Genomic DNA, 18548 nt, shown 5'->3' with positions numbered 1-18548 from the left:
GAAGCTAGTTGAGATCACTGGAGTAGTGATGTCTACTAAAAAAAAGTTGGAAATCACTATAGTAGACACCACTTCTCCAGTTATCTCTACTACTTTCTGGGTCCACTTCCTCCAATCAAAGAGAACGTTGCGTTAATTGAGAAAATACAAATGGCGCCCATGTGTTCAGTAAACAGCAGGGCAGCTGCTCGGCGTGGGAACCTGGAAGCTATTTAAGATCACTGGAGTAGTGATGTCTACTACAGGGATTTCCAGCTTCCAAGGGGATCCCACAGGTTTGACACATACATACTTACATTGATCTAATCTGGACCAATGTAACTTGCCATAACTGCGTTACCTCAAATTCATCTTTAGGCAGTTCTAAAAAAAATCATCCATCTTTGTGAATTGAGCCTAATGCTTTTTGCTGGTAACTGCTAATGTCACCATGACCATAAGGCTATGCCCAAACCAAGGATTACAACCTGCAAACCCAGGATTGGCATCAAGCTGCAAAATGGGACCATGTGGCCTGTGGCTGACCTGAAGGGGGAAACATGAAGCTTTTAGAGAGAAAGTCCCGAATGCTGCACAGCAACAAAACTTGGCACTTGCTAGGGTAGAAGAAGCCTCAGCTCAGCTCCGTCCAGGCCACACCCCAACAAGTTTTGTCCCACCCACAGTGCTTAGTAATGGATGGAAATGCATTGGGTGGGGGGCATGGCCTGCACAAAGCTAAGCTGTCTCAATGCATGCAACTTAAAAAAAGAGAGAAAGCCCCGAATGCTGCATACCAACAAAACCCAGCACTCGCTAGGGTAGAAGCAGCCTCAGCTAAGCTCCGTCCAGGCCAAACCCCAACACGTTTCGTCCCACCCACAGGGCTTAGTAATGGATGGAAATGCATTGGGTGGGGGGCATGGCCTGGACAAAGCTAAGCTGGCTCAATGCATGCAACTTAAAAAAAGAGAGAAAGCCCCGAATGCTGCACACCAACAAAACCCAGCACTCACTAGGGTAGAAGCAGCCTCAGCTTAGCTCTGTCCAGGCCATGCCCCCCTTCCAATGCTTTTCGATCCATGACTAAGCCCCGTGGGTGGGACGAAACTTGTCGGGGTGTGGCCTGGACAGAGCTGAACTGAGGCTGCTTCTACCCTAGCGAGTGCTGGTTTTTGTTGGTGTGCAGCATTCAGGGCTCTCTCTTTTCTTAAGTTGCATGCATTGAGCTGGTATGGGATCTTCCAAAGACAGCACCCTCTGTGTGAGTCATCGGATTTGGGCACACAAGAACCTTGAGCAGCACCCCCAGTTCTTTTGGTATGAAACTTGTGGAGGTGCAATTCACACTTTTGTGTTGGAAAGCTTGAGTTTTCAAGCTCAGATATGATCCGGTGAATGGCGCTCTTGCGAAAGCCACTGAAAAGCACGCTCGAGCTGCAATGTGACCAGCTCAATTGCTGACAGTGGGCCAGAGTTCAGACTACATCTGCATGTCCTGAGCATGGCAAATTCAAAACAAATCCATTATAACAGATAAAATAGATATACAATAAAAAGAAGAAAAGGCTGACTTTCTTGCTGCCCACGCAAGAACAAGAAAATCATTTGGATCTAGCCTGGCAATTCAAATTTCCCATCAGCAAACACCCTCCTCCCTTTCACCGCTTTGTTCGCCACCTCTTTCCTCATCCTCAATATACAATTTAGTTGAAATGCTAATGTTCTCCAAGCACTGCTTTTACAAAAATGGCATTTGGGGACATTTACAGATTAGAACACTTTGTGCTTTCTGGCTATTGTGGAGGTGGTGCAATGCATATTCTTCTCCGTTGCGCCGTGTTACTTCAAAGCGTGCCACTTAGCCTTCCAAATAAAGCCATGCTCATTAGCCATTCTAGAAAAAAAAAAAAAAAAACGCCATGCAATGCAATTGGGATTAAGTCCCAGAGAAACAGCAGATTCTTCGGCCTGCCTTTCTTTCGTTTACCCCATCGTCCTTCACACCTTCCAACAAGCGTAACAGTGTTGCAGCTATCAGTACAAAAAAGATCAAAATTCACTCCTATTTCTGGTTGCTACACTGGCAATAGTTTTAAAAAAATCACTTAAAAAAGTTAAAATATTTGCAAATAATAATAGAATATTAACATACCATTTAGTATTAATAAAAAATATTTATCTTTTTTTTTTTTTTTCTTTTTTAACCTTTATAACTGTATAATTGTATTTTCTGTATCATAAATAGTGCAGTGCTCAGAATGTTAAAAGGGAAATATGCCAGTCTTAAAATCTCGCCAAGACAAAATAGGGTCTAACATAAGAGCACACTTCATATTCAGTGTCTGTGGTCGTTAAAATTTACAGTGTTCTTGAAAGGACAGTAGATTGCTCGACTTCAGTTTGCGTTTTGCAGCTTTACACAACTGTTGCAGGCCTGCGGCCCATCTCGGCTTCCAGTTTGACCATCTGCTGGATTTCCTTTGCCTAGGGGCCGGAAAGAGGGAAAAAACGTGATCAGTACAGCACGCAACGTACTGCTGTCTCATGTTACAAGGATTATCGGATGGATGTTATTCGTTCCAAGAACAACATTTGTTACAAAATCAGGTTGAAAAAAAAAAAAAAAAAACACAAGTCCATCAGTTCAACCAGCAAAATAAATAAATAAATACATAAAAATAACGAATTAATAAATAATAATAAAAAAATTATAATAAATAATAATAATAATAATAAATAAATGGAAACCCTCCATATATGCAATATACCCACAGTTGATCCAGAGGAAGTGAAAAACTCAATAAAGAGGGAGAAAACGTGATCGGTACAGCATGCAACGTACTGCTGTCTCATGTTACAAGGATTATCGGATGGATGTTATTCGTTCCAAGAACAACATTTGTTACAAAATCAGGTTGAAAAAAAAAAAAACAACACAAGTCCATCAGTTCAACCAGCAAAATAAATAAATAAATAAATACATAAAAATAATGAATTAATAAGTAATAATAATAATAAAAAAATAATAATAATAAATATAAATAATAAATAAATGGAAACCCTCCATATATGCAATATACCCGCAGTTGATCCAGAGGAAGTGAAAAACTCACTTATTTAATAAATAAATAAATACATAAAAATAATGAATTAATAAATAAATAAATAATAATACTAATAACAATAATAATAATAAAAATAATAATAATAATAATAATAATAATAAATATAAATAATATTATTAATAATAATAATAATAATAATAATAATAATAATAAATACATGAAAACCCTCCATATATGCAATATACCCACAGTTGATCCAGAGGAAGAGAAAAACTCACTTATTTAATAAATAAATAAATACATAAAAATAATGAATTAATAAATAAATAATAAATAATAATAAATAATAATAATAATAATAAATATAAATAATAATAATAATAATAATAATAATAAATAAATGGAAACCCTCCATATATGCAGTATACCCACAGTTGATCCAGAGGAAGTGAAAAACTCAATAAAGTATGTTCCAATTTGCTCCAGCAGGTAGGAAAAAATTCCTTATCGAACCCCCGAGAGGCAATCAGATCAACCATCCCTGGTGCAAACAGTCCCCAAATACTCTGCTCTAGGTTTCTCCCCCATGATGAGCAGAAAATGACGATGCAAAGAATAGAGGTGGAGCCTCTCAGCTCCTAGGAGTCTGAAATAGGCTTATTCATAATACCCGAAACAAAATAAATCCACCGGATTCCCTTTTACGTGTTTCACTCCTTCCAGAGCATAGCCATAGAGGCTCTACTACACATTTCCCTCCATCTGGAGCTTAGGCATAGAGATTCTAGATGTTTCACCCCATCCGGAAATTAGTAATGGGAAATACGAGTATGACTCCATCTGGAGCTTTTACTTGGCTAAATGCTGAATGGAGCGAAATGCGTAGAGTCTCTATGACTATGCTCCGGATAGAGTGAAACACGCAGTCTCTATGACTAAGCTATGGATGGAGTGAAACGCCTACAGTCTTTACACTAAGCTGGAGTGGAAAGCATAAAAGGGAATCAGGTGGATTTATTTTGTATTGGGTAACTTAAATAAACCAATTTTAGACTCCAAGGATTTGAGATCCCCCAAGAGGCAATCAGATATTTCCTTGATCAGCATTCCCTGGTGCAAACAGTCCCTAAATACTCAAAATGTTTCATCCCTGCACCAACAGAAGGATACCGATTTCAAACTGTCCATGGCGAGCTGAGAATTATGATTCAAAGAATAGAAGGGGATCCACTCAACTCCTAAGAGTTTGAAACAGGTTTTTTTTTTCATGTTACCCAATACAAAATAAACGCATCTGGTTATTTTTATGCGTTTCACTTCATCAAAAGCTTAGCCATATAGGCTCTATGCGTTTTACGCCATCCAGAGCTTAGACATAGAGACTCTAGATGTTTCACCCTATCCAGAGCTAAGTCATAGAGACTACACATTTCACTCCATCTGGAGCTTAGTCATAAAGACTCTACGTGATTGACTCCATCCAGAGCTTAGTCATAAATATTCTAGATGCTTCACTCCTTGCGGAGCTTAGTCATATGGACCAGGACTACATGTTTCACTCCATCTGGAGCTTAGTCAAATAGACAACGTGTTTCACTCCATCCAGGGCTTAGTCATAGAGACTATGTGTTTCACTCCATCTGGAGCTTAGACATAGAGACCCTACTCATTTCACTCCATCCAGAGCTTAGTCATATAGACTATGTGTTTCACTACATCCAGAGCTTAGTCAGAGAGACTACGTGTTTCACTCCATCTGGAGCTTAGACATATAGACTCTACACATTTTACTCCATCCAAGAGCCTTGTCATAGAGACTACGTGTTTCACCCCATCCGGAGCTTAGTCAAAGAGACAATGGGTTTCACTCCATCCAGAGCCTAGTCATAGAGACTGCATGTTTCACTCCATCTTGAGCTTAGTCATAGAGACTACGTGTTTCACTCCATCTGGAGCTTAGACATAAAGACTCTACGCATTTTACTCCAACCAGGAGCCTTGTCATAGAGACTACATGTTTCACCCCCATCCGGAGCTTAGTCAAAGAGACTACGTGTTTTACTCCATCTGGAGCTTGTCATAGAGACTACGTGTTTCACTCCATCTGGAGCTTAGTCATAGAGACTACGTGTTTCACTCCATCTGGAGCTTAGTCATAGAGACTACGTGTTTCACTCCATCCAGAGCTTAGTCATAGAGACTACGTGTTTCACTCCATCTGGTGGTTAGTCATAGAGACTACATGTTTCACTCCATCCAGAGCCTAGTCATAGAGACTACGCATTTCACTCCATCCAAATCTTAGTCATAGAGACTCTAGACGTTTCACTCTATCCAAAGCTTAGTCATAGAGACCAGGCGTTTCACTCCATCCAGAGCTTAGTCATAGAGACTACGTGTTTCACTCCATCTGGTGGTTAGTCATAGAGACTACATGTTTCACTCCATCCAGAGCCTAGTCATAGAGACTACGCATTTCACTCCATCCAAATCTTAGTCATAGAGACTCTAGACGTTTCACTCTATCCGAAGCTTAGTCATAGAGACCATGCGTTTCGCTCCATCCAGAGCTTAGTCATAGAGACTCTAGGTGTTTCACCCTATCTGGACCTTAGTCATAGAGACGTGTTTTATTCCACCCAGAGCTTTAGTCATGACTAAGCGACATGTGTAGAGTCATTATAACTAAGCTTCAGATAGCGTGAAGAGCGAAGCAGGTAGATTTATTTTGTATTGGGTAACTTAAAAGAAAAAATATTTTTAGGAATGCACTGAGCTTTGTTTTTTTTTAAAAAAAGACAATCTACTGAGCTGGCCAAAATCTAGTGGCAAGATTTTACATTAAAGGGGATGGTTGAATGGACCTCTCCATGAAGAAACTCAACATACAACCCAATTCCTATGGACCCAATGTACATAACAGCTAGAACGTTATCCTCCTGTTGAATCCTGTGCCTGCCCATGAAGCACCACTGTTCTTATACAGCAGTGCCAACTGCCGCTTACATTCTTTTAAAAACACCCTACTGTGTACATAAACCCCCAAACAAAAACGGAATATAGTGCAGCTTTTCAGTCCATAGTGGCTGCGTTACTTTTCTTTTTGTCAGGCTTTTTTTTTTTTTGTGGTGATCCTGACAATAATACACTTCCCGCCATAGGGTGACACTCACAGCACTGTATCTATAGAGGCGCAACCTTGTCATCCTAGGTTGCTCTCCTGATTTGGACTACAGGACACTTCACTCCGGTGCATAGGAAGGAGGTGTTTTGTAGTTCACAGAAGATAGCTAGGATGGTGACAACATTGTTTGAAATTTCAGTTTGTTAAAATGTTACCGTGTTTGCAAGATGCCTGGGGGTGCCATTAAGAAATAACGAGATTCAAACCATATGTGGGCAGGCTGATTGTACCCAAGTTTATCCATCAATCAATTTTGGTACAACCAGCAAGTCATTTTTTTCAGCATACGATTATTGCCAGTAGCTATAGCAACAATCATTGTGTTCTCCCAGCTAGGGATGTGCACGACGTAAGAATTTGTTTCGTTTTGGGATTTGTTTGTTAAGTTATTAATTTTGTTTAGTCTAACAAAGAATGATTCCTTTTCGGAATTTGTTTCGTATATTTGGATTTGCTTTGTATATTTGTTATTCTTAAATGGATTTGAATTAAATATTCAAGTTTTTAAATTTAAAATTCGAAAAATGGCTATATTTGTCCAATTTTATTATTATCTATTCTGTTTTTTTTACTATTCTTTTCTATTCTATTATATTCTGTTCTATTCTATTTTATTTTATTCCGTTTTATTGTATTATATTTTATTCTTTTCTATTCTATTTTATTCCATTTGAATTCAGAAGACAGCTATATTTGTTCTATATTTTTGTATTCATTTCAATTATTTTATTTTCTATTCTCCTCTATTTTGTTTTATTCTATTCTGTACTATTCTATTTTGTTTTATGGTATTATATTCTATTCTTTTCTATTCTTTTCCTTTATTTTCTATTCTATTCTGTTTTATTCTATTCGAATTCCGAAGATGGCTATATTTGTTCTATTTTATTCTCTTCTATTCTACTTTATTTTATTTCATGTTATTCTTTTATTTTATTCCCTAGTCTATTTTATTATATTCCTTTATTTTCTTTTCTATTCTGTTTTATTCCATTCAAATTCAGAAGACGGTTATATTCGTTCTTTTTTATTCTATTCTTTACTATTCTTTTATTTTTTTATTCTACATTATCTTGTTTTATTCTATTATTTAATTTTCTATTCTACTCTATTTAGTTTTATTCTATTCTTTTTTATTATTAATATTTAGTCTGTTCTTTTTATTATTATTGTATTCTGTTGTATTGTATTATATTCTATTCTTTTCTATTCTGTTCCTTTATTTTCTATTCTAGTCTGTTCTATTCCATTCAAATTCAGAAGACGGCTATATTCGTTCTATTTTGTTTTATTCTTTTCTATTCTACTGTACTCTGTTTTGTTTTATTTTATTTCTATTCTATTTTATTCTATTCTTTACTATTCTTTTATTTTTTATTCTACATTATCTTGTTTTAGTCTATTCTTTTATTTTCTATTCTACTCTATTTAGTTTTATTCTATTATTTTTTATTATATTCTAGTCTGTTCTTTTTATTTTTTATTGTATTCTGTTGTATTGTATTATATTCTATTCTTTTCTAATCTGTTCCTTTATTTTCTATTCTATTCTGTTTTATTCCATTCAAATTCAGAAGACGGCTATATTCGTTCTATTTTGTTTTATTCTTTTCTATTCTATTGTACTCTGTTTTGTTTTATTTTATTTCTATAGAATTTTATTCTATTCTTTACTATTCTTTTATTTTTTATTCTACATTATCTTGTTCTATTCTATTCTTTTGTTTTCTATTCTATTCTTTGTTTTATTCTATTCTTTTTTTATTATATTCTAGTCTGTTCTTTCTATTTTTTATTGTATTCTATTTTATTGTATTATATTCTATTCTTTTCTATTCTGTTCCTTTATTTTCTATTCTATTCTGTTTTATTCCATTCAAATTCAGGAGACCACTATATTCGTTCTATTTTGTTTTATTCTTTTCTATTCTATTGTACTCTGTTTTGTTTTATTTTATTTCTATTCTATTTTATTCTATTTCTTTATTTTTTTTATTTTTTTTTTTTCTATACATTTGTACTATATTCGAATTCAGAAGATGACTATATTCCTTCCATTTTATTTTTTTCTATTCTTTTCTTTTCTATTCTATTCTACTCTATTTTTTTATTTTCTATTCTATTTTATTCCTTTCCTTTATTTTCTATTCTATTTGCTTTATTCCATTCAAATGCAAAAGACAGCTATATTGGTTCTATTTTATTCTATTCTTTTATTTTCCATTCTATTCTTGTTTTGTTCTATTCTTTTATATTTTATTCTATTTTTTTATTTTCTACTCTATTCTATTTTATTCCATTATTTTCTATTCTATTGTATTCCTTAATTTTCTAAAAATTTTTTTCCTGTTTAATTCTATTCTATTATTTTCTATTCTATTCTGTAGAGCAGCCTAAGTGTGCATTATTATCTTATAACACTTTTATACCTTAGTATATTTATTGCAATATGTTTACATTTAGAACTCAAATTAATTTTCGAATTCCAATGCATTTTTAAATTAAAATTTATTTTTAAAAATTGAAATCATTTTCAAATTCTAATAAATCGTATTGTTATAATTCATTTCAGATTCGTTGAAATTTCTTACTATTGTGATTCGGAAATTTGGATACATTCAAATGATGAAAATTTTGTCCGAATTTCGATTTGCAACTAAACGTATTGCAGACGTTTACTCCCAGCAGGGACGGCTCCCTGCGCAACTCGTGGTTTCAGGAAAAATATAGTATCATTTATGGCTGGCTTAAGAGAACTTGCGCTTGTTTTGTGGGAAAAATATATTGTACATGCCTGAAAAAACAAAATTCTTACTCAAAATATGACATAAAATTATACTCAAAGGGGTATAGAAAATTTGACAATAAAATGTATTATTTTATTAATATTTAAATGTATTTAAATTGAATGTATAAATTTCACAAAGATAGGTAAATTAGAAGAAGGGGAGATGGGGGGAGACAAGCCATACCTTGCGAGTTAGACACCGCATGACACGATTTCAAAAGCTGTTTGTACAAAAACAACAAAAATTGTCAAAGTTATGCAGCATGAAATGAAGCAAATAAAAAACACAAAAAAATAAATAAAATAAAATATTTAAGCCTTAATAATGCATGAAAGAGCAAGACAATCAAATGATGAAAGCCATTGTTGAACAAGGGCCATGGGCTGTTGGCATTAGAATATAAGGCTTGGGCCCTGTGCTGCCCATTGGGATGGATATTTTCTGCTCAATATATCATAATCACTGGGTCAACCCAACAGCGATACATGTTTTATTATGCCTTCTCGCTAAGACCGGGCTATTTCACAAAAACGAAAAAAAATCTCACATTAAAAAAAACACATGGGGGTCTATTTATAAAACATTCGTTGGACAAAGGTCAAACACATTTGAATTTTGGCTATAATTTCTGTAATAGAGTAATACCTATGATGGTTAGCGCCATCTAGTGGCCACAAAGCAGAACATTTTCTCACTTCTTTCAGAAAACTATAACACATTCTGGCCCCTAGATGGCGCTGACAATCATGTGGATTAACCTATTGGAAAAATTACAGCCAACATCCGTGCGGCAAATGTGTGAGATATTCGTCCAGCGAATGTTTTATAAATAGACCCTATGGTGTTGCCGATCTGTACCTGTTCATTCTGCTTATCCAGGACCTCCAGGTGTTCTAGCTGGGCTTTTTTCAGCTGGTCCATCTCCTTGGACTGTTTCATTGCAAGCTTAAAAAGAAAAAGAGACGTCATTTCATATAGTCCAAATTTAAAAAAAAAATTCTGCACATTTTTTAGTTTGCAACAAAGTTGTTGTAAATCCTCACATATACACAGTGAAGTCACTGGACTCAGATGATGCACAGAGATTAACCACTTCTGGAGCGGAAGATTTTCCCCCTTAACCACTTCTGGACTGGAAGGATTTGCCCCCTTAATGACCAGGTCATTTTTTGAGATTCAGCACTGCGTTACTTTAACTGACAATCGCGCAGTCATGCGACGCTGTACCCAAATAAAATTGATGTCCTTTTTTTCCCCACAAATAGAGCTTTCTTTTGGTGGTATTTGATCACCTCTGCGATTTTTATTTTTTGCGCTATGAACAAAAAAAAAGCGACAATTCTGAAAAAAACAAAAAAAAAAACAATATTTTTCACATTCTGCTACATAACGTCCCCCCCCCCCCCAAAAATTTTTTTTAACATTTTAGGCCAATTTGTTTTCTGCTACATATTTTTGTTTAAAAAAAAAAAAATCGCAATAAGCGTATTTTGATTGGTTTGCGCAAAATGTATCATGTCTAAAAACTACGGTAAAAGATTTATGTCATTTTTATTGTTTTTTTTTTTAACAATTAATAGCGAGGATCTGTGATTTTTTGCGGGACTGTGACATTGCGGCGGACAGATCGGACCCCTAACTGACATTTTTGACACTTTTGGGGGGACCAGTGACATTACTACAGTAATCAGTGCTAAAAATATGCACTGTTACTGTAATAATGACACTGGCAGGGAAGGGGTTAACATTGTGGGTGATCAATGGGTTAAATGTGAGCCTAGGGGAGTGATTCTAACTGTGTGTGTGGGGGGGGGGGGGGCATGGCTTGTGAAATGACCATAGAGACATGTGATCCTATATAGAAGGATCAAAGGCGCTCTGTGATCATTCCAGGGGGAAGAACGGTCAGCTGTGTTTACAACAGCCGACCGTCCTTCTCTCTCAGCGGGGAGCGATCGCGGGTGTCAGGCGGCAATCGGACCTGCCTGACCCGCGCATAGGCTTCCCCGCTGCCATGTGGGGGCAGGAGCGCGCCAGCGGCGGCGTGCGCTCGCCCCCTAGCTTCCCGTAGGTCTACGTCGGTTTGCACAGGAGAGCCACCCTGCCGCAGTAAAAAGGCGGCGGGTGGTCGGGAAGTGGTTAAATGAGGTGAACACTCGTGGACACTGAATATGGGGTAAACATCATTTATGAATTTCTGAAACGCGTTGAGTTTTGAAGATACCTCTGTACTACTATGTATCAACATTTGTAATTTGCAAGCATTTATTTCACCATGTATTTATTACTATTCAGTTTGGCATTTCTGTCCATGCATTATATGTATGATGACTATTTCATCTATTTTATAAATTCAGAAATGAGGTTTACCCCCATATTCAGTGTCCACCTCATTTAAAGTCCCAGAGCTAATTATGTTTTGCTGTATATGTTAATGGGGATTTGAGGTGTGTCACCTGGAAGCACCAGACCACTTATTTAAATTGTTGCATAGTACATGCATTACTTTTGGCGATTTCAGGTGCGACTTAAATAGACATCTGTACACGAAGACGCACAGATGTCTTCAAAGCCGCAGCCAAAGTCACACTGAGATTAAAACACCATGGGATACCTGCACAGGTACAGTGAGGGGAAAAAAGTATTTGATCCCCTGCCGATTTTGTACATTTGCCCACTGACAAAGAAATGATCAGTCTGTAATTTTAATGGTAGGTTTATTTTAACAGTTAGAGACAGAATAACAACAAAAATATCCAGAAAAACGCATTTCAAAAAAGTTATAAATTAATTTGCATTTTTAACCACTTGCCGACCAGTCACGTTGACCGTACTGCGGCAAAGTGACTCGTTCCCATCCAGCGACGTAGACCTACGTCGCTGGACTCCTCCCCTTGTGGGCGGCGCGTGCGCCCCGCCAGAGGCTCGCTCCCGCTGTATTCAGTCACAGCGGGAGTCGGGCCAGGGGAGGAGCGGTGGTGATCGCCGCTGTTCTTCCCCAATCATCGGGGAATCGAGTTTGGAGATTCGCCCGCTTGTGTAAACAGAGCGGGCGGATCTCCTAAGTGACAGACAGGGTCAGATTGCAGGGTTCAGCATAGCTGAACCTGCGATCTGTCTCTGTCTCACTCAGTCACCTCCCCCCCACACACGTCAGTAAGCACCAGGCATACATTAACCCCTCCCTCCCCAATAAAATTAACCCCTTCCCTGCCAGTGTCATTTTTACAGTAACAGTGCATATTTATAGCACTGATTACTGTAGTAATGTCACTGGTACCCCCAAAAGTGTCAAAAATGTCAGTCAAGGGTCCGATCTGTCCGCCGCAATGTCGCAGTCCCGCAAAAAAATTGCAGATCGCCGCCATTACTCGTTAAATAAAAAAAACACCATAAATGACAGAAATCTTTCCCTTAGTTAGTAAACGCAATAACTTTTGCGCAAACCAATCAAAATACGCTTATTGTGATTTTTTTTACCAAACATAGGTAGCAGAAGACAAATTGGCCAAAAATGTAAAAAAATTTTGATTTTTACATTTTTTTGGGGGGAATTCCATATAAAAAATGTGAAAAATATTGTTATTTTTTCAAAATTTATGCTCTTTTTTTTGTTTATAGCGCAAAAAGTAAAAATCGTACAGGTGATCAAATACCACCAAAAGAAAGCTCTGTTTGTGGGAAAAAAGGGACGTAAATTTCGTTTGGGTACGGCGTCGCACGACCGCGCAATTGTCAGTTAAAACCGCACAGTGCCAAATCGCAAAAAGTGGCCTGGATGTAAGACAGCAAAATCCTCCGGTGGTAAAGTGGTTAATGAGTGAAATAAGTATTCCCTTATCAATCAGCAAGATTTCTGGCTTCCAGGTTTCTTCTATACAGGTAACAAACTGAGATTAGGAGCACTCTCTAAAAAGGAGTGCTCCTAATTTCAGCTTGTTACCTGTATAAAAGTCACCTGTTCACAGTACCAATCAGTCAATCAGATTCCAATCTTTTCACCATGGCCAAGACCAAAGAGCTGTCCAAGGATGTCAGGAGACCAGATTGTAGACCTACACAAGACTGGAATGGTCTACAAGATCATCACCAAGCAGCTTGGTGGGAGGGTGACAACAGATGGTGCGATTATTTGCAAATGGAAGAAACACAAAATAACTGCCAATCTCCCTCGGTCTGGGGCTCTATGCAGGATCTCACCTTGTGGAGTTTCAATGATCATGAGAATGGTGAGGAATCAGCCCAGAACTAAACGGGAGAATCTTGTCACTGATCTCAAGGCAGCTGGGACCATAGTCACCAAGAAAACAATTGGTAACGCACTATGCCGTGAGGGACTGAAATTCTGCAGCGCCCGCAAGGTCCCCCTGCTCAAGAAGGCACATGTACAGGCCGTCTGAAGTTTGCTAGTGAACATCTAAATGATTCAGAGGAGAACTGGGTGAAAGTGTTGTGGTCAGATGACACCAAAATCGAGCTCTGTGGCATCAACTAAACTCGCTGTGTTTGGAAGAGGAAAAATTCTGCCTATGACCTCAAGAACACCATCCCCACCGTCAAACATGGAGATGGAAACATTATGCTTTGGGGGTATTTTTCTGCTAAGGGGACAGGACAACTTCACCGCATCAAAGGGACGATGGACGGGGCCATGTACCGTCAAATCTTGGGTGAGAACCTCCTTCCCTCGGCCAGGGCATTGAAAATGTGTCATGGATGGGTATTCCAGCATGACAATGACCCAAAACACACAGCCAAGACAACAAAGGAGTGGCTCAAGAAGAAGCACATTAAGGTCCTGGAGTGGCCTAGCCAGTTTCAGACCCTAATCCCATAGAAAATATGTGGAGGGAACTGAAGGTTCGAGTTACCAAACATCAGCCTTACAACCTTAATGACTTGGGGAGGATCTGCAAAGAGAAGTGGGACAAAATCCCTCCTGAGATGTGTGCAAACCTGATGGCCAACTACAAGAAGCGTCTGACCTCTGTGATTGCCAAAAAGGGTTTTTTCCACCAAGTACTAAGTCATGTTTTTCGAAGTGGTCAAATACTTATTTCACTCATTAAAAATGCAAATAAATTTAGAACTTTTTTTAAATATTTTATTCTGGATATTTTTGTTGTTATTCTGTCTCTCACTGGTAAAATAAACCGACCATTAAAATTATAGACTGATCATTTCTTTGTCAGTGGGCAAACGTACAAAATCAGCAGGGGGGTCAAATACTTTTTTTTCCCCCTCACTGTACCTGTCCAGGAATCCCATGGCGTCCTCATCTTAGTATGTAAACGGTGTTTGCACCACACATGTGAGGTATCGCCGCAAACGTCTGAGCGAGAGCAATAATTCTAGCACTAGACCTCCTTTGTAACTCTAATTTGGTAACCTGTAGAAAATTTTAAAGCGTTGCCTACAGAGATTTTTTTTATTACCGTAGTTTGGTGCCATTTCATGAGCGCGCGCAATTTTAAAGCATGACATATTAGGTATCTATTTACTCAGTGTAACATCATCTTTCATACTGAAAAAAATTGGTGTGTATGTTTTGTTTTGTTATTTTTTTAATTCATTAACCACTTGTCGACCAGTCACTGGGACTGTACTGCGGCAAAGTGGCTCGATTCCGTCCAGTGACGTAGACCTAAGTGGCTGGACTCCTCCCCTTGTGGGCGGCGCTCGTGCGCCGCAGGAGGCTCGCTCCCGCTGTTTTCAGTCACAGCGGGAGTCGGGCCAGGGGAGGAGCGGCGGTGATTCCCCGATCGTCGGGGAATCGAGTGTGGAGATCCGCCCGCTCGTGTAAACAAAGCGGGCGGATCTCCTAAGTGACAGACAGGGTCAGATTGCAGGGTTCAGCATAGCTGAACCTGTGATCTGTCCCTGTGTCACTCAGTCACCTCCCCCCACACACGTTAGTAAGCACCAGGCATACATTAACCCCTCCCTCTCCAATAAAATTAACCCCTTCCCTGCCTGTGTCATTTTTACAGTAACAGTGCATATTTATAGCACTGATTACTGTAGTAATGTCACTGGTACCCCAAAAAGTGTCAAAAATGTCAGTCAAGGGTCGGATCTGTCCGTCACAATGTCGCAGTCCCGCAAAAAAAATCGCAGATCGCCGCCATTACTTGTTAAAAAAAAACCCACCAAGAATGACAGAAATCTTTCCCTTAGTTAGTAAACGCATTAACTTTTGCGCAAACCAATCAAAACACGCTTATTGTGATTTTTTTTTAACAAACATATGTAGCATAAAACAAATTGGCCTAAAATGTAAAAATTTTTTGATTTTTACATTTTTTTTGGGAATTTCATATAAAAAAAATGTGAAAAATATTGTTATTTTTTCAAAATTTAGGTTTTTTTTTTTGTTTATAGCGCAAAAAGTAAAAATCGCACAGGTGATCACCAAATACCACCAAAAGAAAGCTCTGTTTGTGGGGAAAAAGGACGTAATTTTGTTTGGGTACGGCGTCGCACGACGCCACGACCGTGCAATTGTCAGTTAAAGTCGCACAGTGAGGAATCGCAAAAAGTGGCCTGGACGTAAGATAGCAAAATCCTCCGGTGGTAAAGTGGTTAATGTGCATTTTTACCAAAAAAAAATTGCATTTAAAAAATTGCTGCGCAAAAACCGTGTGACATAAAAAATTTCAGTGACCGCCATTTAATTTTATAGGGTCTCCATAAAAAAAAAGAAAAGAAAAATTATATATATATATATATATATATATATATATATATATATATATGAATAATGTTTGCTGGTTCTAAGTAATTGTCCAGCAAAAAGTACTGATTTAAATTTGAAAACAACAAATGTCAGAAAAGCTGGGAGTCCATTACCTTTGGTAAGTAGGGACACAGGAGGGGTGTGCCACATCACTGAGTGAGTTTATTTGGAGCACATCCGCACTTATAAGAAGATTGGAGCACGAGAGCACTTTATCATAGGGAGACGATATTTATATACCGGTATTTATTTTTGTATTGGACGTATTTGGACTTTTTTTTATCTTACTTTATATTTTTTGTATAGTTGCTGTATTTATGTATTTTTTTTACAAGTTTACAAGTGATTAGCACCTTGTGCACAGCAGCTGCAAATATTTTACATTTTCCTCAGCTCTTCACCATAACGCAAGTATATAGATCATTTTCAAATATCAGAAAAAGGCTGGATCCTTAAGTGGTTAAAAGGTTTCACTTTGATATGATGTTTACATTGTATCAGCAAGTGCAGATATAGTGATACAATAAAACAACAGAGCTTTGCATATGTATTAATATTTGTATACAGTATATACAGTACCTCACAAAAGTGTGTACACCCCTCACATTTTTGTAAATATTTTATTATATCTTTTCATGTGACAACACTGAAGAAATGACACTGTATAGTTGCTCTACAGAAAGATGGCCTGGGCTATAAGAAGATTGCCAAGACCCTGAAACTGAGCTGCAGCACGGTGGCAAAAACCATACAGCGGTATAACAGGACAGGTTACACTCAGAACAGGTCTCGCTATGGTCGACCAAAGAAGTTGAGTGCACGTGCTCAACGTCATATCCAGAGGTTATCTTTGGGAAATAGACGTATGAGTGCTGCCAGCATTGCTGCAGAGGTTGAAGGGGTGGGGGGTCAGCCTGTCAGTGCTCAGACCATACGCCACACACTGCATCAAATTGGTCTGCATGGCTGTCGTCCCAGAAGGAAGCCTCTTCTAAAGATGATGCTCAAGGAACCCGCAAACAGTTTGCTGAAGACAAGCAGACTAAAGACATGGAATACTGGAACCCTGTCCTGTGGTCTGATGAGACCAAGATAAACCTATTTGGTTCAGATGGTGTCAAGTGTGTGTGGTCGCAACCAGATGAGGAGTACAAAGACAAGTGTGTCTTGCCTACAGTCAAGCATGGTGGTGGGAGTGTCATGGTCTGGGGCTGCATGAGTGCTGCCGGCACTGGGGAGCTACAGTTCATTGAGGGAACCATGAATGCCAACATGTACTGTGACATACTGAAGCAGAGCATGATCCACTCCCTTCAGAGACTGGGCCGCAGGGCAATATTCCAACATGATAACGACCCCAAACACACCTTCAAGACAACCACTGCCTTGCTAAAGAATCTGAGGGTAAAGGTGATGGACTGGCCAAGCATGTCTCCAGACCTGAACCCTATTGAGCATCTGTGGGGCATCCTCAAATGGAAGATGGAGGAGCGCAAGATCTCCAACATCCACCAGATCCGTGATGTCCTCATGGAGGAGTGGAAGAGGACTCCAGTGGTAACCTGTGAAGCTCTGGTGAACTCCATGCCCAAGAGGGTTAAGGCAGTGCTGGAAAATAATGGTGGCCACACAAAATATTTACACTTTGGGCCCAATTTGGACATTTTCACTTAGGGGTGTACTCACTTTTGTTGCCAGCGGTTTAGACATTAAAGGCTGTGTGTTGAGTTATTTTGAGGGGACAGCAAATTTACACTGTTATACAAACTGTACACTCACTACTTTACATTGTAGGAAAGTGTCATTTCTTCAGTGTTGTCACATGAAAAGATAGAATAAAATATTTACAAAAATGTAAGGGTTGTACTCGCCTTTGTGAGATACTGTATATATATATATAAATAACTTGTATATCAGTGCCCCTTTAAATGCCACTGTTTTTAATTAAATAATGTAAATTAAATCATCGTTTTTTTTTTGTTTTGCTTTCTTTAATGGCACTCACAGTCTATTATTTTCTAGTTAGAAATGTCACAGGAAAAGAGATTTTACTGAGCGGCATACTGACAGGCTCAGGTGGTTGTCATGGAAACATTAGCGGCAACATTATTCTTCATTCTACATCTATTCTTGTTCTTGATCAACAATTCTCGGCACAATTTCCCGTGTTGTTACATTCTGTGGCGCATTCAGGGATCTTGTGTATCAGTGTTATTGATTTAAGAAGACAGATGCATAAGAATGTGATTTACAAGGGGATCAGAAAACACACCGAGAGATAATGGGGCAATGGTCAGACATTTATCGTATCCAGCAATTTTTTCCTAAGAGACTCCGAGTCACCCCTTGTCTCCGCCCCCCCACCCATCCCCAAGCACCATCCCCTAGTTCCACCCCCTACCCATCCCGAGCACCATTCCTTAGTTCCACCCCCTACCCACCCCCAAGCACCATTCCTTAGTTCCACCCCCTACCCACCCCCAAGCACCATCCTTTAGTCCCACCCCTGAGCACCATCCTTTAGCTCTACCCCCTACCCACCCCCGAGCACCATCCCTTAGTTCCACCCCCTACCCACCCTTGAGCACCATTCCTTAGTTCCACCCCCTACCCACCCCTGAGCACCATTCCTTAGTTCCACCCCCTACCAACCCCCAAGCACCATCCCTTAGTTCCACCCCCTACCAACCACTGATCACCATCCCTTAGTTTCCCCCTACTCATCTCCCAGTACTGCCCCTTTTAAAGAATATATAACTAAGTATCATTTATTTTTGCTGCTGTCATTTTTA

At 38.6% G+C, this 18548-nt stretch overlaps 1 protein-coding gene across 7 annotated transcripts in view; it reads right to left on the bottom strand.

Moving 5' to 3' along the window:
- Nucleotides 1–1192: 1192 nt before the first annotated feature.
- The window catches only part of PLCB4 (phospholipase C beta 4), a 608938-nt gene continuing 591582 nt past the window's right edge, over nt 1193–18548 (bottom strand). For 6 of the 7 annotated variants that reach the window (XM_082250179.1, XM_082250184.1, XM_082250183.1 and 3 more), the window contains 3 exons: nt 9879–9965; nt 9204–9240; nt 1193–2466 (listed from right to left, as the gene is read on the bottom strand). In XM_082250179.1, the coding sequence (XP_082106305.1) occupies nt 2378–2466; nt 9204–9240; nt 9879–9965 (213 nt within the window). In that variant the 3' untranslated portion in view covers nt 1193–2377. The remainder of the gene's footprint in view (nt 2467–9203; nt 9241–9878; nt 9966–18548) is intronic. The other variant, XM_082250185.1, reaches the window with a different exon arrangement.

The sequence above is a fragment of the Pelophylax lessonae genome (genome assembly GCF_965119305.1).
Source record: "Pelophylax lessonae genome assembly, chromosome: 3".
Lineage (NCBI taxonomy): Eukaryota > Metazoa > Chordata > Amphibia > Anura > Ranidae > Pelophylax > Pelophylax lessonae.
This window is presented reverse-complemented; position numbering and strand designations above follow the sequence as displayed.